Source organism: Lepidothrix coronata, unplaced genomic scaffold (assembly GCF_001604755.1).
Source record: "Lepidothrix coronata isolate B3197 unplaced genomic scaffold, Lepidothrix_coronata-1.0 Scaffold18, whole genome shotgun sequence".
NCBI lineage: Eukaryota > Metazoa > Chordata > Aves > Passeriformes > Pipridae > Lepidothrix > Lepidothrix coronata.
In genome coordinates this window covers 3,345,052-3,369,374 of record NW_016690198.1, presented here as the reverse complement: position 1 = coordinate 3,369,374, position 24,323 = coordinate 3,345,052, and the positions used below count along the sequence as shown (strand labels likewise).

At 38.2% G+C, this 24,323-nt stretch overlaps 1 protein-coding gene across 5 annotated transcripts in view; it reads right to left on the bottom strand.

Moving 5' to 3' along the window:
• The window catches only part of APBA1 (amyloid beta precursor protein binding family A member 1), a 79,329-nt gene that overhangs the window by 4,042 nt on the left and 50,964 nt on the right, over positions 1-24,323 (bottom strand). For 4 of the 5 annotated variants that reach the window (XM_017807347.1, XM_017807345.1, XM_017807346.1 and 1 more), the window contains 10 exons: positions 23,392-23,493; positions 20,003-20,042; positions 18,304-18,449; positions 13,581-13,613; positions 12,368-12,454; positions 11,609-11,794; positions 8,361-8,540; positions 6,953-7,165; positions 2,085-2,204; positions 1,353-1,493 (listed from right to left, as the gene is read on the bottom strand). In XM_017807347.1, coding sequence (XP_017662836.1) covers positions 1,353-1,493; positions 2,085-2,204; positions 6,953-7,165; positions 8,361-8,540; positions 11,609-11,794; positions 12,368-12,454; positions 13,581-13,613; positions 18,304-18,449; positions 20,003-20,042; positions 23,392-23,493 — 1,248 coding nt within the window. The remainder of the gene's footprint in view (positions 1-1,352; positions 1,494-2,084; positions 2,205-6,952; positions 7,166-8,360; positions 8,541-11,608; positions 11,795-12,367; positions 12,455-13,580; positions 13,614-18,303; positions 18,450-20,002; positions 20,043-23,391; positions 23,494-24,323) is intronic. The other variant, XM_017807349.1, reaches the window with a different exon arrangement.

Sequence of the window (24,323 nt, the reverse complement as noted above, 5' to 3'; positions counted from 1 at the left end):
AATAAGCCAAGTTAATTATGTTCCTAAACATACCTCATGTGAGAGAACTAGTTAAAGTCATACAAGGTAGAAAAGAAAGGTAAAACTCGAGAGTTTTCATATCCTTATTAAAGTATTGAAGGTGGTGGCTTCATGAAACAGTATGTTTAGTATCAATGAACCATCTAAAATTGTGGATACTTCATATTTTCAGATTAGAGTTCTTCTAAAACATAGCAGAACCATGGGCAAATAATGAAAGAAATAGTTTGCAGGCTTGCTCTCACTTCTGCTTTTTGGATTTGATAGTAACAGGCTAATAGAGGTAGAGTCACAGAATTAGGGAACCGTTTGAATTGGAAGGGACCTTGGAAGGTCATCTAGTCCAAACTGCGCTGTTGCAAGCATGGACACTTTTCACTAGGCCTGGTTGCTCAGAGCCCCATCCAACCTGGCCTTGACCACTTCCAGGGATGAGGTATCCACAGCTTCTCTGGGCAACCTGTTCCAGTGCCTCACCACCACTATAGCGAAGGATTTCTTCCTTATGTCTGATCTAAATCTACCCTCTTTCAGTTCAAACCATTGCCCATTGTTCTGTCACTGGAGATCCTGATAAAAAGTTTATCTCAATTTTCCTTAGAAGCCCCTTTTATACACTGAAAGGCTGATGTCAGATGGCTCTCTGGAGCCTTCTCTTCTCCAAGTTGAACATTCCAAACTCTCTCAGCCTTTTTTCATGGGAAAGGTGCTTCAGTCCCTGATGCTTTTTGTGGCCTTCCTCTGGACCTGCTCAAGCAGGTTCACATCTTTTTTGTGCTGGGGACTGCAGAACTGGAATCAGTACTCCAGGTGGAGCCTCACAAGAGCAGAGTAGAGAGGGAGTATCACTTCCCTTGACCTACTGGCCGCGCTGCTTTTGATACAGCCCAGGATACAGTTGGCTTTCTGGGCTGCAAGTGCCCATTGCTGCCTCTTGTCCAGTTTTTCATCCATAAGTATTTCCAAATTCTTCTCTGCAGGGCTACTCTCAATCCCTTCACCCCCAGTGTCTACTGATGTTGGAGGCTGCCCAGACACAGATGCAGGACCTTGCACTTGGTCTTGTTGAACCTCACAAGTGTCACATGGGCCACTTTTCTAGCCTGTTCAGGTCCTTCTAATGGCATCCCTTTCCTTAAGCACCACTGAGCTTGGTGTCACCTTCAAGCTTGCTGAGGGTGCTATGTCTATGTTACTGATGAAGACATTACAAAATATTGTCCCAGCATGGTACCTTGAAAGACACCACTTGCTACGATGGTTTCCACTGGTTGCTACTGGTACCAGCAACGAACTATTCTACACTGCCTAGAGACATTGCCAGTTCTTACCTCACCAACAGCATTTGAGAGGATGTGAACAATTTTCTCATGGGGTGTTGCTACAACACTCTGCCCATTGATTTCAATAATCCGATGGCCGACACGCACACCTCCTCGCTCTGCTATACCCCCTCTCATAAGGCTACAGATCTGGAAGGGAAAGGATAAATTTATCATGGGCTGAATAAGGAACAGAAGCTTTTTATTACCCATTTTTGCCTACAAGCTATAAATCAACATTTAAACACAGGGACTCGCAACAAATTCTAAAATGTTATCAATCACTGACTCAAAGCAAAATTTGTTAGTGACATGTAACTAATGGATATTCTCTTCCAAGAGCAGAATAAACTGTCAGAAAAGGCTATGTTGTACATTACATGTCTTATGGATAGGAAATTTATGAGTGTATGAAGGACCTCAGTTTAACAATGTTCATGATGCCTTACGAAAAAAGAGGATCAAGAACAGGCTTTTTCTTTTGAGGTCATGAAATGGCTTGGTTAGAGACATGAATGATGCACGATGAAAGCAGACTCTGTTACACATTTTTGGTTTTTTTACAGTAAAACAACATTTCTGTTCCTCTGGCTGACTCTAAAGTTGTGAAGTAAGGAGAGTCAAAGAAAAAAATAACTCTTATTAAACCAACGTTTATATTGGAGATTTAATATATGCAAAATCCTGCTTGCTATGAGGGAGAAAATAGCAGTTTGACCAGAGAGTGTGGAAGCTACTTACAATCCCATTCTGCACACTGAAGCCCAATTGATATCTGAGGTCTGGTCTTCTGATCAAGACTGTGGTTACTGGAGGACATCTAACGATGTTCAGTTTAACTCGGGCCTGATTTTTCAAACCCTGTAAAAAAAAAACCAAACCATGAAGGATGCTGGCAAAGAAAAAGTTAAACATTTAACATAAGCACTGTAGGGAAAAAAAAAAAGAGTTAAAACACAGACATGGGAACAGCCCTGAATAAATACATTTTTTTATGCATTGTAACAGAATCTGATCACTGAATGCCAGAAAAAAGCAACAGAATATTCAGTGAAATAAGTGATAAAATATTAAATTTTTCTTGCCAAGAAGCAGACACAGTTGTTTTAGGAAAACTAGATTCCTGCTGGCAATTCCTTCATTCGATAACAGAAATCATGCATGAAAGGAATATTAAACAGGTCTATCCAACTCACCAAAAAAATCCAATGACTTTTCAATAAGTAGCTAAGATAGTTGCAAAAAAGTTGCTTCCCTAATGAAATAAATTCAGTTCTGTCAAGCAAACAACAGGTCCTGCTCATATCATCCTTATATAAGCAGTGCTCCTAATTTCCATTATTCACACAATTACAGAATGGGTAAGGTTGAAAGGGACCACAGTGGGTCATCTTATCCTTGCTCAAGAAGGGTCATCCCAGAGCACATGGCACAGGATTGCATCTAGAGTGTTCTTGAGTATCCCCAGTGAGAGAGACTCCACAACTTCTCTAGGCAACCTGTTCCACTGCGCGGTTACCTAACACAAGTTCTTCCTCATGTTCACATGGAACTTCCTGTATTTTAATTTCTGCCTGTTGCCTCTTGTCCTACTGCTCAGCTCCACCAAGAAAAGCCTGAGATTAGCTCAGTCGGTTAAAACTTGGTGCTAATAATACCAAGATCATGTGTTCAATCTCCTGTATGGGCCATTCACTTAAGAGTTGGACTCAATGATCCTTGTGGGTCCCTTCCAACGCAGAATATTCTGTGATTCTGTGACTCCATCCTCTTGACATCCTTTAGAGCTCTTGCAGGTTGTTAAGAGGGTTTTCTGAAATGCTTCATTCACAGTAAGCATTAGCCATAAATCCATACATAAATACCATCCACATCAAGAATGAAATACTTTACAAAAAATACAGCAACTTTCACCTCACTTAATTCACAACCTGTCAATTTCAGTACCTGCTTAGGCTCAGCCCATCCTGATGGGCTGCTGATGCACCAATTTACCAAAGGCCAGCACACATATAGCTAACCACCATGCTGTGATCTCCCCTGTGTTTTTCATGATCTCTGAGCTTTGATCTCTCTCCCAACACAGGGAGCTCAAGCATGTCCATAAGAGTGCCTCCAAGTCTCTGTAAACACCTATGGTATCTACACAGAGATTCTACTTCTCAAAACAGACAGGATAAACAACAGTAGGCATAATAGATGGGGTTTCCCACACCGTTATTTTCCAGACCTCAGCATTCCGAGCTGCAAGGTCACTTGAGCAAATCTACCATCCTCCTTGCCATTCTTCTGGTTTTAATCCTTTCCTCCCAACACATGCCCTCAACAGTTTGATATCATTGTGCTCTTACTTCCCTGACGAATATGCAAGTTATTTATCTATATTACTTGGCAAAAAAAAGGTAATGTGGTCCCTAACAAAATTTTTTCTAATTTTTAGAGAAAGCACATATATTTCAGAAGTGGCTAATTTTCAGTATCATGCAGACTGGTAATATAAACTGATCAGAATCAAAACAATTGCATATTTTGACCAACTTTATTTGTTTATCTAGTTCTTGAGTATGCTTCTGATAGTAGCCAGCACCAGATGCTTTCGAAAAAGATAAGCCTATTAGAGAAGAGCCACAACACAGGGAAAGCTTCTTCCAAGCTCTGTCAGTTTGCAATTGGTTTATGGTAAAATAGTAGCAGAGCTTAGATCCATAATACCGAAATCATCTTGTCTGAAGTGCTTATGAGATATGTTTATCCACATAATATTATCATCTTTTCATAGGAGCCCTTACAGCGTGCTAAAGAAATCTGAAAATTTTCTGCCACATTCAAGTGTGTACTTAGATTATTCATATATATACTTGTTTCATATATACTAGTTTCCAGAAGTGCTACATGAGCAGCTCCAGATGTGTGGTTATGAAGACCTGCAGATATACAGATTATTTTCTCTTTAGAAAGACAAAATAAATGGCTAGCAGTTCCTATGGAAACTGCAGAAAGTATCAGTGAAGAAGAGAAAGGTCTGTAAAAGCTGGACATAGCAAAGCTGGTTGTTTCTGTATTGATAAAGTACTAATGACCATAGTGAAATTCCAACTGAATAAGAGAAGTGTAAACTCATTGCAGTTTTAGAAATAAAATGAAGTGGGATAGGAAACAAATATGGCTATCATGAAGAGCCTAAATTGGCAGGCAGTTTTGTTCCACTGAAGCTAGCATATAATACGGGTTTTTTTCTTCCTTCCTTTACAAATGTAACTCAGGTTTTGACACATTTTTAGTATGACACACTTCCAGGCTATCATTTCTACTCACTGAATCTGAAGCGGCTGGTTCAGTGACTTATGCATTTATTACTCATCAGAACTCAGTATTAACATTTTGGGAAACCAGAATGTGAAATCTTTATAGCAAACATCTTAGTTCAAGTAGTATTAAGAGATAATCCATGGAGGAAAAAAAAAGAGAATTTACTTCATACATTTTTTTTTTCTCTTGGCAAACTGACCTTGTAAATGGAAAATTTATTTTACAATTTTTAAAAAATACAATATAAAAAAAAGCTACATAATATAACTTGTTACCAAAAAGTTGCCTGGATTAATAAGTGTAACAGATATGTTAGTAAAAATCAGAGAAGGCTGTCTGTATAGCATACAACCAGCATTACACGACATGTCCACATGTGATGATCTGCAGAGCCCCGAGGGACTATTTCAATAAATAATTTCATACAGCTTTATCTCAAACACTCCATAGAGATGTACATTTCCCATTCTTTAAACTCTGATGTTCAAATACTTATTCCCTTGTATGCTACAGCTACCCCAGATATAGTTCAGTTCCAGATGACCTGCATGCTCTTTGAACTCACATAATTTTCTGACAACTAGGAGAAAGCTCTTCTAATTAAAGTATCCCATTTAGTTGAGTGAAGAGAAGCGCCACACTTTCAAACAACTTGGGCAAAGATTCCCCAGAGGGTATGTCTTTGTTTCAAAGTTTTAAAGTTTCAAAAGTAGGTATACAAGAACAAAAAAGGATTGACTATTTCATCCAGATACTGAGGCATTTAACAGCTAATATGGCCTAGGACAACAATAACCACCTGTGCCTCCATTTGTCACATAAAATTTCAAGTGCATATCTGGTAGTATCTTCTTTCCGAACAGAACATTCACTTGTGAAGTTATGCACAGAGCCCTTGTCTACGCAAATAAATAGCTCAGCACACCTTCTGGGAGAGTATCTAGACTTCCTCAAGACTTCTGATGCTGTCTCATGATACCCTCATAGCCAAGCTCAGGAACTGAGAACTGGATGAGTGGATGGTGAGATGGATTGAGAACTGGCTGAATGGCAGAACTCAGAGGGTTGGGATCAGTGACACAGGTCAGTTGGAGGCCGGTAGCTAGCAGTGTCCCTGAAGGTTCAACTCTAGTCCCAGTATTATTTAACTTATGAGGGATGGAGTGCCTACTCAGCAAGTTCTCTGATGACATAAGGCTGGGAGAAGCAGCCAGTACCCCCAGGTGCTGTGCAGCCCTTCAGAAGGACCTTGACAGGCTGGACAAATGGGCAGAGAGGAACTTTCTGAAATTCAACAAGGGCAAATGCAAGGTCCTGCACATGGGGAGGAATAATCCCAGGCACCAGCACAGGCTGGCGGCCAACTTGCTGGAAATCAGCTCTGCAGAGAAGGACCTGGGGGTCCTGTTGGACAAGCAGCTGTCCATGAGCCAGCAGTGTGTCCTTGTGGTCAAGCAGGCCAAAGATATCCTGGGAAGCATTAGGAAGAGGATTTCCAGTAGACTGAGGGAGGTGATCCTGCCCCTCTGCTCAGCCCTGCTGAGGTCACATCTGGAGTGCTGTGTCTAGTTCTGCGCTCCTCAGTATAAGAGAGACATGGAGCTCCTGGAACAAGTCCAGCGGAAGGCAACAAAGATAGTTATGGGACTGTGAGCTCCTCACTTATGAGGAAACTCTTAACAATTGGACTAGATGATCTAAGAGGTCTTTTCCAACCTAAACAATTCTATGATTCTATGAAAGCCTGAGGGAGCTGGGCTTGTTCAGTCTCGAGAAGAGATAACTGAGAGAGGACATCATCAATGTCAATAAGTATCTGAAGAGAGGGCGTCAGGAGAATGCAGCCAGGCTCTTCTTGGCGGCGCAGAGGAACAGGATGAGAGGCAAAGGGCAGAAACTGGAACACAGGAAGTTCCACCTAAACATGAGGAAGGATTTCTTTACTGTGAGGGTGACTGAGCATTGGAATAGATTTCCAGAGAGACTTTGGACCGTTTTGCTCTGGAGATATTCAAAAGCCATCAATACACAGTCCTGAGTAACGTGCTCTAGGGTACCCTGCTGGAGCAGGAAGGTTGGACTACATGACTTCCAGTGCTCCCTTGCCACCCTACCCATTCTGTGGTTCTGTGTGAAGTTGGAAAATTGGTGTAGCTTAATTCACACTGTATTTTAAAGATCATGAAATGGAAAGTTCTATGCAAACATTTGGTAAGAACTTATTCAAGAGTTCTATACTTTCTGCTCTCCTGTTATGTAACCCTTTTGAAACGTGTAGCTTCCAGAAACATTTCCCCTACCTTTATGATGCTCTGACATGTTGAGAGTGGTAAACCAACTAAACTGGTCCCATTGATTGACATGATCTGGTCCCCTATGTTCAGCTTCCCAGACTTCTCTGCCGGTCCTCCATGCATCATGTTGGCTATGATAACTGTAGGCAAAATGGAACCCCAGCCAGACTCCACAATCACCACACCTAGGATTTCTCCCTTTTGCTTTTCAATGTAAACCTGTATAATAAGAAAAAGTGTTTAAAAAAATACTTTTTTTCACATCCATGGAACTTACATCACCCCCCTCCCAACATCTATATAACCAACAAACATACCCTTCTTTGTTTGCAACTCGTCTTCCTAATTCAAAGCAAAACCAAAATAGGGTACACATTTTACACATTTCATTTGTATTCAAACATTAAATGATCAGCACTACATAGTATAGATTTTACTTAGTGCAAAAACACCTCTCACAAGTAATTTCTGTGTATGAGCAGAGGAAATGGGAGTGGAAGAAATCCTAGTGCCATTGGTTTTGGTGGACAATCCTAAACAGGAAGAGATTGCAAGAGTTTACAACTGTGGCTTAGAAAATCATTACCCGTGTGTTCCATTGGTGTATTGGATCATTTTTATTAAGCAAGCTGCAAAGCCTTCTGGCACACATAATTATTTAAAAACTGGAATCAGCCACTTTCATAAACACCCAGGCCTCTATAAATTTTATATTATTTACTGTAATCTTTCACATTGTATTAATCTGTTAATCTGTTTCAAGTTCACTTTCAAATGTCTCAAAATTGTTTGGTAAAAAGAATGACAATAGATGGTAAATCATTTCAATGCTGATAACTTTTGGGTTCACCGTTTGCCTTTGAAACAGAACTGACAACAGGGTGTCCTATTAAGGAGGATATTCTAGACTAACTGAGCTAATTTATAGGAAGTATTAAAGGTTTTTTGATTTCTGCCAACATGGGCCTACAACTGATACAGAGCAGCTTAATACTGTTCATGGCGAGGCTTTGCGAACGAAGATTTGGGAAGGTTCTATCCACATTTGCTACAGGCACGCTGGTGGCTTATGAGGCCAATACATGACAGACATATCCGATTGCAAAAGGCACAGCAGAAAGACTCCTTAGGTGGTGTATTCCACAATACAGGGTTCTTTCTGCGTTGCCTTTTTTACTCGAGAGTGATCCTGCGTGTGTTCTCGAAGGAGACAGCTGCGTTATAGATGGTGTGTCTCCAGGCCTCCCGATTTGAGGCCAGAGTAGACCAGTTATGGTGATCAATATGGCCAAGGCTGAGATGTTGTTTCAGGGAGTCCTTGTATCTTTTCTTCGGGGCTCCTCTCATGCGGCAGCCAGTGGCAAGTTCACCATAGAGCAGGATCTTAGGGACAGAAAAAAAAAAAGATACATACATCTTTGCAATTTTCAGACTTCGAGAAGTGAATCAGGTCATCATTGTACATATCCTGGGTATTGAGCAAGTCGCTATATTCCTTCTGGCTAAGGTCTTCTGGGTTGATTCCATTTGCCCTCAGAAATTCTTGGTAGGCCACACTAAATGCTTGACCTATGGACTGTGCAATCAGTTGCGCCTGTAGCAGTTCCCAGAGAAGAGAAGAGAAAAGAAAAATGTGAAACATTCTGATAGTTGTGTGCATTGACACTTTCTCTGTTACAATCACACTGAAAAATGGATCATCAAGTTGACAAACCTACAATTTACTGCCATCCAGTCTAAAAAATATTTGTGCATGACTAATTTAAAAGACCCATAAAATGTCAACACATTCACCTCTGCTATGAATCCAGCTTGGTAAGCAATAATAAATATCAGAAATAAAGCCATCCTTTCACAGGTAAGAACTGCTAATATAAGCATAAAGGTATAGCTACTGCAGTCACTGTGGGTTGCACCTACAATTCTTCCTACCCATGCAGGTCCCAGATGGCTCTCCCTTCCAGCCAGGACAATGCCATTCTCTGACAAGCCAGCAACGAAAATGAAAATGTCTACCAGAAAGCACACAGACACATTTAAGAAGGTATTTCCAGCTTTTCTTACCATCCTTTAGGACCATCGTGTTTATATTGACTGCTGCTATCTCAGTCTCAGACAAAATAGGAAAAGGGCAGCAATTAGTGACCAAATCAAGGTCTGGAAGTGACTAGAAATGGTCACATGCATTTCCTTCTTCAACCTGCTACCTCCCTCAGACTCTCTCCCCTATATTTCTTGTTTCACTCCCTCCAAATCCCATGATTCTGCCACTTCTCTGCCTCTTTCCTTCTCGTCCTGTCCTTTGTAGGCACCCTCTTGCACCTGCAGCTGTGCTGGCTGTGGCAAAGAGAGGGAAGAGAAGAGGAGAACTCCACAGCTGACATGGCTGGCCTGGCAGAGTGCTGGCGATGAATGAATGCTGCTCAGGTGTATTTTTATAGAGCCTACTGGCTACACTTAAAGTCCAGTTTGCTCCCTAATAAAAGAAAGGTTCCCAACCTAAATTAAAAATTTGATTGTATCTTAAACAACTCGAACTAGCACTAAATCTGCTGCTGAGAACAGCACGATTGCTGGTGCTGAAAAGATCAGTATGTAGACTGCCAGTATACTACCAAAGCTCAGATCAACCTGGTTTTGACAGCAGGGACAAGACAGCAAGGGGAAAACTACACTTCCATAGCTTCATAACTTAAGTCATGAGATAAATGCAGACTTTACATTCATACATATGTATCTTCACTCCAGGAAGAGTCCAGCTCCCAGCATTTGGACACATCACTAGGGTTCAGCTCATTTGAAGATATAGCTCTAAACAGAGTTGAAAATCTGGCGCTGTCCTCTTTAGACAAGGACTTGTCCAAGCAGAGACATATTCTGGACAACACCCACTTGCAGGCTTACAGCTTCTGTCTCACTCTGTAACTTCTACTCACCGTGTAACTTCTTCCAAATACCCAGCTGTCCCAGAAGAAGAAAAGACAAGTTTTATAATATAAACAGGCTGCATTACTTCATTGGACGTACAAGATTTTTGAAGAAGCCATTTCCTTCCTGCTAATAAGGTGCTACAATGCTTCCATTCTGTTAGTCACTCTGAGATACATTTTGCAGGCTATCTGTGAACTACATACCGTGACTAAGGAGAGCTGATATAATCTGCCATTTCTCAGCATATTTTCACATGAATGAGTAATGCTTTTGCTGGATCTACAGGCATGTACTTTCCACGCCAGTGTCTAGTGGCACAGAGGGGATCACATCTGAAACAAATATGGGCTGATCCAAAGAAACCATAAATTGAGAAGTACAGATCCCAGCTAGTCAAATGTCCCAGTGAGCAGCCTGGGAAACAGATCCAGGAAGCCTGGATCATCCAAGAGTCAGACCACCACATGCTGAAGTAAAATAAGCCCCAGCCTCTGACATCTGACAGTTTCATTTTTACTTTTTCAACTGGCCAGTAAGAGAGCAAGTAGTGTCAAAATTTGTGACTAGAAATACAGGAACAGCAGCCTCAAAACAGGCAGCCTATCAAATGATATTAAGCGAAAAATATGTTGGCTACTCTTTATTTCATACCAGATTCTTGAAAAGCTTTGCAAAACTGGTTTACATGTTATTTTGTGGGAAAAAAAAGCCACATTTTTTATAATCTCTGTCTTAATTTTGGTACAGGATTACTTTGGATCAGTGCTCTCGTCCTTATTTTTAATTTCAGCATTGGGTCATGTATACACATTTATCTGCAACCAGATGATTTATTCAGACATGGGTTTAGAACAGATTCATCACTACATAAAATCAGCTGTTTATTCAAAAAAATCTTCCCATCTCCAAGTCCTTGGTGATATACTGTAGATTGGAAGATATGTGACTATTTTATAAGAAACTGATATTTTCACCTTACTTATGTAACACTCTGCTATTTGGATGATTTAGAACTGAGATTTTTTTTTATTTTCTCAAGTTACTAGGCATAACATGATTATGATCCTGACAACTAAATATCTAGCCACTTCAATCTGATAAGTCTGATTTTACCATTCAGTTACTGAGCTTTAAAAAGTGCATAAAATCAGCAGGTTCTGCACATTGATTGTGAAGACAGGATATCAAGTCCTACATAAGCTAACTTAGTAACCTGCACTATAGACTAAAATCTGTTCTCTCTTCAGAGACACACTTTGGAATTGTTGAAATTACCAACTTTATTTGCTGGCTTTTTGATATGGTAGCAGCAACTGACCCCCCAACACAAGCCTCCTGAAAAATAAAAGATCAGCTTTCAAGTATGTATCAGTCCTTGATCCTTGATGCAAGGCTTGGGATTAAAATTTTCCTAGGAAAATAAGCATGTCTGATAGACTTTCACTCTCTTGTGCAGAATCTGAGCTGGTATTTGTAAACTGTGGCAACTGGACCCTCCTCTCACTGTTATTGGAAGGCAATCAAGGAGATTAAAAATAGGAAGCATTACTATGAACACCAATTTTTTGAGTATAATGTTGGGTCCAAACATATAAAATAAGTTCCTCTGCTTAGATGAAATAGTGGTTGCAGTTTAAAAGCAAGCAGGGCCACTAACAGTGAACATCAGACCTACTGAAATGTGCTTACTTTTCCATCCCTAAAAAATTATAAGACAAAGTAGTTGCTTACATCCTCAGACTCAAAGACATGGCAAATCATTTTGTACTGTCTCTTTCCATCTTGGGAAGGGTGAGATGCTTCCACATTATCCTGGGAGTTAGACCGTGGCATTCGCCTACGAGCCATCAAAACAACTATATTTCCTATATCAGCAATGTAAGAAATGGTCCGCAGGGGATGATCCATCATGGTTTCCTGGGGAATAAGAAAACCAATATAAGCAGCTGCTTCAACCAAGTTCTATTGCACACCTAGGATAAAAACACACAGACAGCAATAAGACCTTTGCTAAGTGAAGTCTGTAATACCTGCAAGAAGGGAGATGCCAACAGGAAACAAGAGCTTCAATTTTCAAAAGTAAAACAAAGTTTTACAAATTAAAGGGTTTTTTTTTTCTGTGTAAAACCACATAAAGATCTCAATATCTGAACCTGTGTATGCTGGGCATGTACATGTAGAGGACTATGAACAAATTATTACAACTAAACATTTTGGACTACTCTGAGCACAATCAATACTTCATGCATCAGGGTTCATGAGAAATGAGATGACTGCAAGTACTTTACCCACAAATTCTAACCATTTCTAGAGTCACACACCAGAGTAATTGCCTGTATGATACGGTTGTTGACCACAGATTTCTTACTATGAAATCCTGGGGGAAATACAAGAGCCAGCACATTTTGAAGGACAAATTTTGGCATGTAGGTGAAAGTCTATTTCAGCAGACTACTCGCACAAAACTGACAAAGGTGTTTATGTCTGTACCTGTGTGTCTGCATTCAGTACTTTTATTCTCTGTGTAGAAATGAAGAGGTCTACTTCAGTCATGGGTTGAGATTCACCTTCTGGAGCCTGCAAATAAATGGATTAGAGTCAAACAAACCCATTAGGTAACATACTTACTAATGATGTTAGTTCACAAACAAGGGTGCACTAAGACACAGTCATCAGAACAGCAATGCAGGATAGAGTATTAGACTGCAGAAGCAAAAGATAAACACAAAGATGTGGAAACTATATCATATATGTGAAAGTGAATTGGGTATTGTTTGAAAAAAAAGTCAACCTCATAAAAGCTTCCCTGATATTTTTCCCAATTCAGTAAAATTATAACTGACTGCAGCATGAACCAGATAAAGATTTCATGAAAATCAAAATAATTCTACCATTTTCTGCACACTATGAATCCCACTTTAAGTAAGGATTTCACACAAGCCATAGAAAGGCCCAACAGCATCTCTTGCCCAAGGAATCTCTATATGGGCTAACAGTGGCTGCCAAGACCAATGGAAAAACCTGCACCACAGGTGGGCAGTATTTAAGCAATTCATAATGCAGTTCTGCTAAGAAGACCTTCACAGTCAGACAACGTACTATTCAAGAAGTAACCCACCTTTAGAAGTCATATTTTGTTAATAGAAAGCAAAACATTCATAATTTTTTAAATTACATTTGTTAAAAGGTACTTAAAAGCTCCACAAACAAAACTTATTACAAAGATGAACCAATCTCAGTATATTACTGTGTGTATAGACAAACTTTTTTCTTTTTTGCATCCAGCAATTTGACATCTCTGTGAATCAAACAATGCAGCCTTACAGAAAGATTAAAAAAAAAAAGGGCTAAAAGAAAAAGAAACCCCACACCTCATTTTAATCTATCATTTTACAGAGTTAAAACCTTTGTCTGTTTCAGTACTGATTCTTTAGTATGCGTTTTGGGTACTGCCTGTAACTATTTGATAAATCCAATCTTTATTCTATTTCTAACATGAAATGGCTAATGATAAGCAACAAAAAATGGCCAATCAGGCAACTGATTTCTGACACATGTCAGCTTGTATGGTGGCTCAGAAATAAATCTGAGAAAACCTTGCTGGATGCAGAAAATAAAACCACAAAATAAAAAGAAAGGAAAAAACCCTCCCAGAAAACAAAAGAACAAGCATAACATCAAGCTGATGGAGTTTGTACTGCACCTTCTTCCTGCTTTTGGCTAATTTCTGGGCCATCTGCTTAGCATGGAACAAACAGAGACAGGAGAACAGTTAGAGAAGAACTTACAGAGACTCCAAGTCAAGCAGGAATCTGCATGCTAATGTCAGGGCTCATAAACTACCAGCTGATCTAAATTACTCCCTGCTTAGATTAATTTCCTCCTTTTCTTTTTGGCTTAAAAAAATAATTTTATGTTTAGCACAATTACTTTCAGAAATGAAAAGAAAAAGCACCAAAAGAGTCATGAAGAACACAAAAGGATTTTTTTTTCCACTTAAAATGTTACTTGCAATAAACAAGGTTATTTTGTGTGTACTTGATTTTTTTTTTTTTTTTTTAAGAAACAAAACAGAGCTTTCCGTCACTTCGAGCAGTATAAACCACGATGTTACCTCTTTTGAAGGCACATCAATGTAAGAGGTGAGAGAAGAATTCTAAGCTTTGTTATTCCAGCTTTTTTGGATCTCATACTTTAACAGACTTCAAAAAAATAACCTCCTTAAAATTATGCTACTGTTTTCTGGAAAAATAAAATGACAGAAGGTAACTGTCCCCTTCATTTTCTTCTCCTTCTGAGCAAATAAACCCGTATTATACTAATAAACCCATGTTCACACTGGACATGTTCTCTGGACAACAGATTTTCCTGTGACACCTACACAAAGGTAAGTCCATACTACCACATTTTTTCAAGGAAGCAGCGGAGCAAGTACTTCAGTTCCACAGACACCTTAAAACAGGTTTCCATTAACAACGTAAATAAATATAACTTTTACAGTCCTGCAATCATTAATTCAAATCAAGGTGAACTGAACTTCTGGATCTCCTTAGTGAAGAAATGTAATACTCACCAGGCTGGCAGTTACCCTTTTACTTCCAACAATAACAGTCTCTTTGCTGATTAAATTAACAGGTGTTCTTGTGATGGGAAGGAGGCTTACTGCTACAGACTCCATACAGATTCAGCCCTAACTACTTTTACGAAGAACAAACAGGAGGCCTGAATCACAAGACACATCAAATGTTTTATACTGATGCTCACAATGTAAAGCTATCAGGTTTTGTCTAAACAAATCTGAAAGCAGCTACCCAAAGTTTAGACCATGCTGCTTATTTTCAAATAGAAACATTCTCATACTAGCTTTTAGTCATCTCTTCCAAATTAAGAAGTATTTGATAGCCTGGTGATTGCAAACTATTAGAACTGCCTCACATAGCAGGCTCTTCATTACATTACTATTAATTTAAATTAATAGTAGAGAAATAATATACTTATCTTGAATAACAGCTGCCTGCCATACACTGGGTAAGGGGGAGATACTCCTGAGGTACAGCATTTAAATTGCTTTCTAAAATCAAGCTCCCCTTCCACCACTTTGTCCTCCACCCCAAACTTTAGAGCGACAGACCTCCCAAGGGAAGAAAAGCGCAGCCCAAAAAAGAAGAAATGAGAGGAAAAAAACCCTGAGCTATTAAAATACACTATCATTCAATTTATTGAAAATTCTGTTCTTCAAATGGAAGCATTTTGAAGAACAAATTTCAAATATTTCTTAAAAGTAAGGTAATGATATGGAACAAGCATTTCTAAATCTAATAAGTGATTTAACAATGCAAAGGAATGTCACAAAAAAAGGTTACAGTGCATGAACAACAAAAAAATTAGGATAATTCTATGCAGGACACTTTATTATACAAATCCTTTTTGTCACCATGTTATTTTGCTAATTCAAATCAGAAGAGTATTTCAAAAAAACCCAGAAACTATCTAATCTATATAAAATATTATTTTTTTTAAATACACAGAATTTGTGATTGTCACTTAAGGTAAATGAAATGTAATTATTTATATATTATATTTTTAATTTCCAAAATTACAAAATATTAAAAACCAGTAAGCTTCCACTTTTGCTACAGGGGTGTCTTAAGTTTACTCAACCCATTTAGCCTCTCTGGAAAATATACTGCAACTCTGTGAGCATTGAGATGACACTGAGTAAAGAAAATGTGATGAATATTAAACTATTTCCACACATGGGTTCTATTACACTCAGAAATTGAAACAGGTATTATCTAAAAATGCTCAAACCTGCCACACAGCAAACTAAGAGTGCCTCCTAGTGAAGTATTCATAACTACATTTGATGAATACCTTCAAAGCACTGTTTCTGTTTTAACTTTGTTGGACTTCACAGAGATGAATGGCCAAGCAAGAAAACATCCAACTCTTGTCCTTATAACTGAAGAAATACCTTTTTAAAGAAGTAACATGGAAAATTGTTTTCAAAATCTGTTCATATTCTAAATGAATGAATATGTGGTCTGAAGGCTCTGCTAAAAGGAAGCATTATAGGGATTATTAAATTCAAAAGGAACACACTGTGACGTGTACATCACAGGGCTTAAACAAAACTCTTCACCTCCTTTTTAATGCTCTTAACTTCAAGCCTGCATACTTTATACATATGGGATAAAAGCTATCTGATGCAGTGATGAATTTGGCAGCAGCAACTCCTTCTATCACACTGAATTTCTCACTAAAACCGTTCAGCTTAAATGGCAATCAGTGACAAAACCAGTCAAAGCCCACCCTAACAAACAAACCAAAGACTCTAAGGTGAAGGGAGGTTGCCTGAGCTTCACTTAGAAGCAGAATGCAGTAACTGTCAAAGAAGTGTACAATGGTATTGTGTGCCATGCAGTAAGCCAATAATTTTCTGAAATAAACTGAGCTTCAGAAAATTAGTCACAACAGCTAGAGTTTTACCAGGTCAACAATGCAACTATTTGGACCTCAATCCTGAGACAAATATACTACAACAAAAAATACGCATGCCCACCAATTTATATGGACGTATAAATTATGGGAGATATGAGTGAAATGAGTTAAATAGATTTCTTTCTGTTTTGAAGCACAGAAGTGCTGAAACATAACAGAATATTTTAATGAATTTCTAAGAAATACATTTAGTATTAAGGAAAGATTCCATACTCTTACATCTCATAGGCCCAATTTGAATAAATTCTGTTTCATTTTCTCTACCACATCCCTTCAATCTTTTTCTACTGTACATTCCCACAGAAGCTTTACCTTCTAGGTGCAAACTTCCTGCCCAGCCCCAGGCTCAAGTATCACTCCTGATACCATTTTCCTATGACAGCTGATGCCAAACTTTCCTTTCAACCTCCAGTGATGTGTCACTCCTAGATCCAGCCTCACCAAAGCCCTTATTTCTCTCCCTTATCTTTCTTACCTTTGGTTTCCCATCCATTCAAATCAGACAAATTTTCTACCAGATGGCCAAGCATCAAGAAAGAATACATAGGGACTACCAAACAGAGGGGCACAGCCTTACTTGCACCCAGAGCAGAAATAAAGCACTCAATAAGGGAAACCACTGCAGCTTTAGGAAGAACCCACCAAGACCTGCCAGGGTTGAGAAAGCTGAGTGAAACATTTTTAAAGAATGTTACTGAATACAGAGACTCCAATGAACAAAGATAAATCATTCTTTTGCAAAAGGCTCAGTAGTTTAAGTTTGTGAAAACTTCTACAGAGATGTCAGAGGATGATCTGTCTTTAACAGGAAGGCTACATCCCAGTCTCTTCTAAAATGCTAGAGTGTTAATGATTTTCAGAGACAAGGTTACAAGAACTTATGCATTAGAATATCATCAAAATTGCAATTTATGGTAGTCTCTCAATGGTTCTAGTTGGAGCTTCTGTGTTAAAGTTACATACTGAACTGAACACCTGTTAAGGAAAACACTGGAAGGAATTATAATAGTAGGAAGCATCAGCCGACCTTAACAGACAATACTACTGGCTTTGCTGATAACCTCTCCTCTTCCTCTCTCTTTTATACAATCCCACACCAAATCTGAGCTGGAACCCAAAATAAACTACAAAAGAACACATAAATATTAAACTAATTAAAATTCCCAGAGGAGATTGTGTTGGTTAGCTGAATCAGGATAAGACGAAGCTGCGTGCCTACCATCCAGTCATGTATGGGTAGTGGGAATATTGCAGCATCTTGTACAACCGTGCAATATTTCATTCACACGTATAATTTCAGTTCACAGCGTCATAACTGTAACTTCAAATACAGCAGCATGCCCATTGCTTGTCCTGGTCTGTACAGAAATTGGCAGGCATTTCTTTTTTTCCAAACAAACAAAGCAAATGTACCATATTCTAGGACAAGTTATTTTTATTTCATACATCTCTATACCACCACAGATGTTTCCTTTTTAAATCAGCACCTAGCTGCTATGTGTGGAGAAACAAGTATCCACACCAGGGTCAAAAATAACTGCAATCATTACCACAGTAGCAATTGCATTAAGTGCCGAGGCAGAAGCAGTTGCAACACTTAATAATTGTGTTTTATACTCTAAACCTGTATTCCCTCAACACCCAGATAATATATAACTTTGACCACCACTCACTTCTGATTCTGGCTTAGTGTACATGGCACAAGTATTATTACAGGGAATTAAAGTGACTTGGTAACTCCCCCTTATCAGTCTTTTCCAAAAGCAGCATCAAACATACAATTTTTTTTGCAGAAAGAAAGGTGAGGCACTTTACCTTTCCGAAACCACAGACAACCCCACATGAAAAATTTACCGCTTAAGTGAGAAGGTCATATCCACAACCACAAGACACCCATACAAGAGGCAGCAGGAATCATTCCGCACCTTGATTCTGCTGACAGCTTCCTGAGCTTGCATCATTCTCACATTCTTGGAGGGAGTTTTATCAGAAAGCAGTTGAGTTGAACCAAGGTAATTGGCAGCAAAAATGATTCCATCGATTAAGTCTTCAGGATCACAAGGTCCAGGAACTGTAACACAGGAAAGAATCACCGAAACAATCATGCTGAACCACAGCAAAACAGCAGCACTTTGACAACTTGAGCTTGCACCTGATGGCTGCAAATCCTCTGAAATACTTCAGTCTACTATGATGATATGGCAAACAGTACTTTCAAAGTAAAACACAAAATATTAAGCAAATGCTCTCAACGTCTGTGGTGAGTTGACCCTGCCCACCAAAGCAGTTCAATCACTCCCCTCCTCTCATCTGGGCAGGGGAGAGAAAATATAACAAAAGGCTCATGGGGAAAGACAGGGACAGGGAGAGATACTCACTAATTATTGCCGTGGGCAAGACAAACTTGACTTGGAAAAATTAATTTATTTTATTACCAATCAAATCAGAGTAGAATAATGAGAAATAAGAAAAAATGCTCCAACACCTTCTCCCCACCCTGGCAAGCTTTTTCATAGACTGCTGCACATTTGTATTTTTAAGGAATTTTGCACTGGACCAAGATCTAAGAAAATTTTAGTTTACTTTTTTTATTTTTTTTTTCTTTTAGGAGAAGAGGGTTATTTTAAATAGCCCTTGGTAGAGAGGACTACCAATAGGAAATGAATTTAAATTCTAGAGAGACCTTTCATTGCTGCAAAATTCCAATGCTCAGCTATGGACTAATTGACAATCTGGCCAGAGATTCCAAAACATGCAGCTTATACACTGAAGACTAAACCAATGATCAGTTTGCAGTCTAAAGAAAACAATCAATTAAGCACAGCACACTGTAAAGCAACTGAAGGAGCTACAAGGCAGTCCAAAAAAAGTATCACATCAACCTTATTTCTGACATTTCATCAAGCATACAGAACAATCGCTGGTGGGGGGCGGGAAAGAAACTTCTATTTTCTGCTTCTGTCATGCTCTCACAACAAAATAACTGGGTGTTACAACATGCATTCTTCCTACAGTATTACAGGATGCACTCACACAAAAGGTAACAGCAGTTCATGTAGGAGGTAACTTGCTTTTACACATTGTTCTGAATAAATTCAGCACTAGTGCAACCTTAACTCCAAGACAGAAAGCATTATTTAATTAGAGGACAAGCAGCTGTAAAGCAGAGCAGATTTCCTTTGGCAGGCCTGCCAATTAATCCAATTCTGCTAATTAATCCAACTGAGATTGGATTAAGCCTGCCAACTAAAATCAACACTGGACAGAGCACCACAGAGTTAGCCTATTTTCCTTGTCCACTGAAATTCATACATGTTGTGTAAATACCATAAAAATATAGTATTTTAAGCGATATTGAGAAAAAAAAAAACAGTAGAACAGACACAGAAACTATAAATGAAATACTATAAAAATAAAAGCTCCATGTTTATGAACTTCTGAAAGACTACAGTAGGATTTAGCTTAGGATCACGTTCCAGATTGGACATAATTTAATCTAAATCAGCATACCCAACCCTAGTAGCTTTTCTATTCAGCAAATAAAATAGTTTTTTATTTTATAAACCCATGCCAGTGGGTTTTTGATACCAAAAAAACCATTTTGAAATTGTAGAATTATCTTACCTTCAACATACGTCGGAAATGAAGCCAAGCTTTTTCTGGACTGTAATTAAGACAAAAAGGATTTCAAACAGAACATAACATGCACAAATATGCATTAAAAATTTTTCCATGCAAAAAAAAAATAATTAAATGAGTCACAGTTATTAGCAAAGGAAGATCACCAATTATTAATATTTATTATTATATTTAGTATTTTTAAAATCTAAGCACCTACTAGAGTAAAATTCAATGTATTTCATTTCTGTCTATCCACCAGGCATTATGCTAGGCCCAGACTTCAGTTCTTATTGGTGTTCACTAGTGCATTAATTTAATTGTCTACCAATAGGTGCTATACTTTTAATAAGAAATATGCAAGAAAGTATATACTATCTCAAAGACATTGGATCTTCCAACAAATAAATACAGGCAGGAATATAAAAATTGCACTATACTGTTATTATTCATTACTGAAACCATCATTAACAAAATGCTGTTATTCATTAGGACTGTTCTTAGATGTATCCCTCATTAACACAGTCTACAAAAGGCTTTAGAAATTTTATCAGGTTATGTATTCCATGGGATAACTGAATTCACTGTGGCCTCATCACCAACTGTGCTTACACCATATGAAGCACAAAACCACATTTGGTAGCTTCAATTACATAAAGAGTAAAGAAAGAGAATACTGAGTTCCATATGTAAATAAACAGACTAAAGGAAGACCTTACTTCCAACTGGTATGTTATACGAAAGACTTCATGGGTAACACTTCAAACATCTGAAGGCTACAAATTTCAGTGAGTAAGCCATATTATATATAACATATTATGTTATAAACAATAACATAACATATGAAAATTTATCAAATAAAATTCTGTGTGGCAATATATAGATGGTAATGGGTATATTGAAATACCTGCTGCTATCATATGCTGATAGGACTTCTGGATAGTTCAAGGATTACAAAACTTTAATGAATCTACAACTGACTGTACCAGCAGTAACTCCTCCAATAACTGCTTGATATAATTTTATTAAAGGAAAATCCATACCTATGATCAGAATAATGCATAATATCTTTAACAATTTTCAGTATATTTCTAGATGATACAAAGGGAAATATATGACAAATTATTTTTCTTTATGACAGGCAACTGGGTATTAGTGGAAAAAAGAAGTAGCAGCAAGGTAACAGTTATGTGACAGGTCAATTGACTAACCCCAAGGAGTCTTTTTCCTTTGTAAGAAATGGAAAAGGATGTAACAAGTAATATTTTTTAATCAATGATGCTTGTCTTGCTATAAAATGAGATTTGCAAAACAAAACCAAAAGGTTGTGGCACAGACAGCAGGGCCTGCACAGCCTTTGAGTTCTTGCCACTCCCTGACTGAGCTGCAAAACTAAGAAATCTGTCCATCAGATAGTGTACCAGCATCAGTAAAGATGTCAATAATGAATCCACTGCCAAGGCATTTAAGCTGGTGTGAGGACGCTGGCATGCCTTTTCAGATCTGTGGCTCTTTCATCTCCTCAGATGGATGTTCCTACCAAACCACCTATCCACAGACTCCAACAATTGTTTGTAATAGTTGCTGGTGTAGTGCTAAAAAGGAGATTCAAACACTGGGCTCTGACAGGCTTAGAGAACAAATCCCCTACACACCAGAGGCACCTCATGCATATAAATGATCTTTAATTTTTTAAAACAGAGTGGACAAAGGCTGTGATACAGATTTAGCAACTATTCAGCAAACCAACTAGCAACCTATTTTTAGGATAGAGTGGTGTAAACCATCATCATATATCTTTATTGCAAAAACTCACACACAAATTTAATGTCCCTTGTTCATAACCCAGGTTGAAATACATTCTACTAAGACCACAGGAACAGTAAAGTAACAGGTAAAGTTACTAACAGGTGGAAACCTACACCTTTTAATTTTACATAACCATGAATAATGAAATATCAAGGTCATTAATATTTCATTACTCTTGATAATGTCATTGCCATCTAGTATTATAGAATTTATTTTTAAGAAGAAGTTTTCCTAAGCCCTAAAATTCAATCCCAAAAATTATGAGGCTGTTTTATCACTTTATTCTTGCCTTAGAATACTAAGGCAGGAAATATTCCCCATCTGAGAGAAACTAGCAGCTGACACATCCTGCTGTGAAACCCAGTTTACCACCTCTGTAACTACGCGTAAGCACATCCTAAAACCTGAAATGAGTAGTGTCTTGTTTGATTTCTTCCTTTGGGTATATTTACTGATATCTAAAAATCGCTGGAATATAGAATTTATATGAAGAAAGCTGAAAGCTTTAATAAGCTAACAGTACAGCAGATGAAAACTTAATGGCATGATCTACTGTTGAAAACTTTGGCATGTGAAAAATATGGGTTTCTCCAGTCTTTTGAAACTTTTCATTATCTTCTAAATGCAAGTAGAGACTGGCACAACTACATACATGTTGAAAGCTTCCTTATCCCTTGATAATTACAAAAGAAAAACAGAAAGAATGGATTACTAATTAGTGTTTCAACTGTAATCAGTATTTTCTCTTGTAGTGGATCAGGTTTTTAATATAGAAAGATAATTAATGCATTGCTATTGGTAGCAATACAGTATTTGTTACTCTACAGTATCTACATGGTTTATAAGTTTAAAAATTAAGAAGCAAATAAACCAAGCATTTGCAGATTCTTCTGCTTACAGAGCCTGCCATTCTATACTAACTCAAATACTTGTTATGTTAAAGCGTTTTATTTTCACACTGCAAGAGGTTCTACTCACACTTTTCATTTTGTGTTGGTGGAATCACTGCACTGTAAAACACTGCTAGGTGAGGGGAAAAAGAAAAGAAAGGAAGTATGCAGCTTTATTTTGAGGAGCCTGGAGTCAGGAACTGAATTCTGACTATGAATTACTGGCAGGACAGTTTCTACAATGACAAAATATTAAACAGCATAATTTACTACCTAATTGATTTAATTTTAAGGACTTTTTCATCTGGCTGAGAAATATTTTCTTTGTGGGAAAATAATCTGCATGGAAAAAAGGAAAGGGCTTCCTTGTTTTGCCTCTACTACAGAGGAGATGCTGGCTGTTGGGTAAATCAATACCTCCCAGCCTGTTAAATAAATTTAGTGGCAGCTGAACACAGAGTCAGAAATGCCACGATTAAGAGTCTTAAGTATGTTAGAAATTCAGTCAGACAGCCAGGCAAGCATAAGGGAAAGGAGCATAAGGGAAAAGCATAAAGGAAATCAGCTTTTCGAGTTTATTACAATTTTGAAAGAAGAAAAGGGATTGTGCAGGTGCAAGGGGGCAAGGAAAATTAAAGCATGCATAAGCATAAGCAGCATGAACAAGACTGTGGCTTTTAAAAGATTTCACTCTACCTCTTTATTTGTGGAGGCCTCTGCTGTACTGCAGACATCCTGGTGATGTTGCCTACTTGATGATTCAGCACCCCGAGGTGAAGAGGAATCTGGAGACGGAGACTAGACATGGCAGGAAAATGAAATAATATTATGAGTGTCCAGTGTAGAAATTCTTCTTTCATATTTTCCTCTAACTTGACAATCTCTAATCAAAGTAGAGATGAGGGGAAAAAAAAGACAAAACAAGACAAACACTTAAAATGCTGTAACCCTTGCTTTTTATGATAATGATCACATTTCAATATCTCAGTGAACTTATTTTGAACAGTTAAAAGACATTTGTGTTTATTTGTCAGTAATGTATGAAATTAAGCAGTTGTGAAAATTGAAAGCTGTACTTGGTGGTAGGCAACACACAGTCAAAAAGGGAGTCAAGTATTTTTGCCAGGTGAATGGAGGACCATCTGGTATTGGGATAACTATTTACTCTTACTGTCACCATTCAACTAAGCTGCAGTTACAGGACTTTCAGCTGCAGGAGTACATGTCTATGGCCTGCAGAAAAATGACTGAGCTTACTGAAGGCTGCAGAGAATGCAGACCAATATCCTGAGCTCTGACACTCCAAGAAAGAAAAAAGGTGAAGTCACTTAGCAGTAAGTTCTGGTGGGAGACAAGTGAATTGACCCTACCAGAACACAGGGATTCAGCTAAAGATTACTTAGTTGTCAAACTCAGGAAAGTGAAGAAAAGACTACAACTTCCCCACAAGCACACATGCTCTCAGGTATAATCACCTGAGGTGCTAAACTAATTTAAACTGAGCAGAGGGAGGCTGCAGTGGTTGTCCATAAATGTTATTCCATCATCTTACAAAACAACTTTTATAAACTGTGCAGAGTAATACTGATGTATTCAAGGACTTGTGCACATATTCAATGATTATTCAA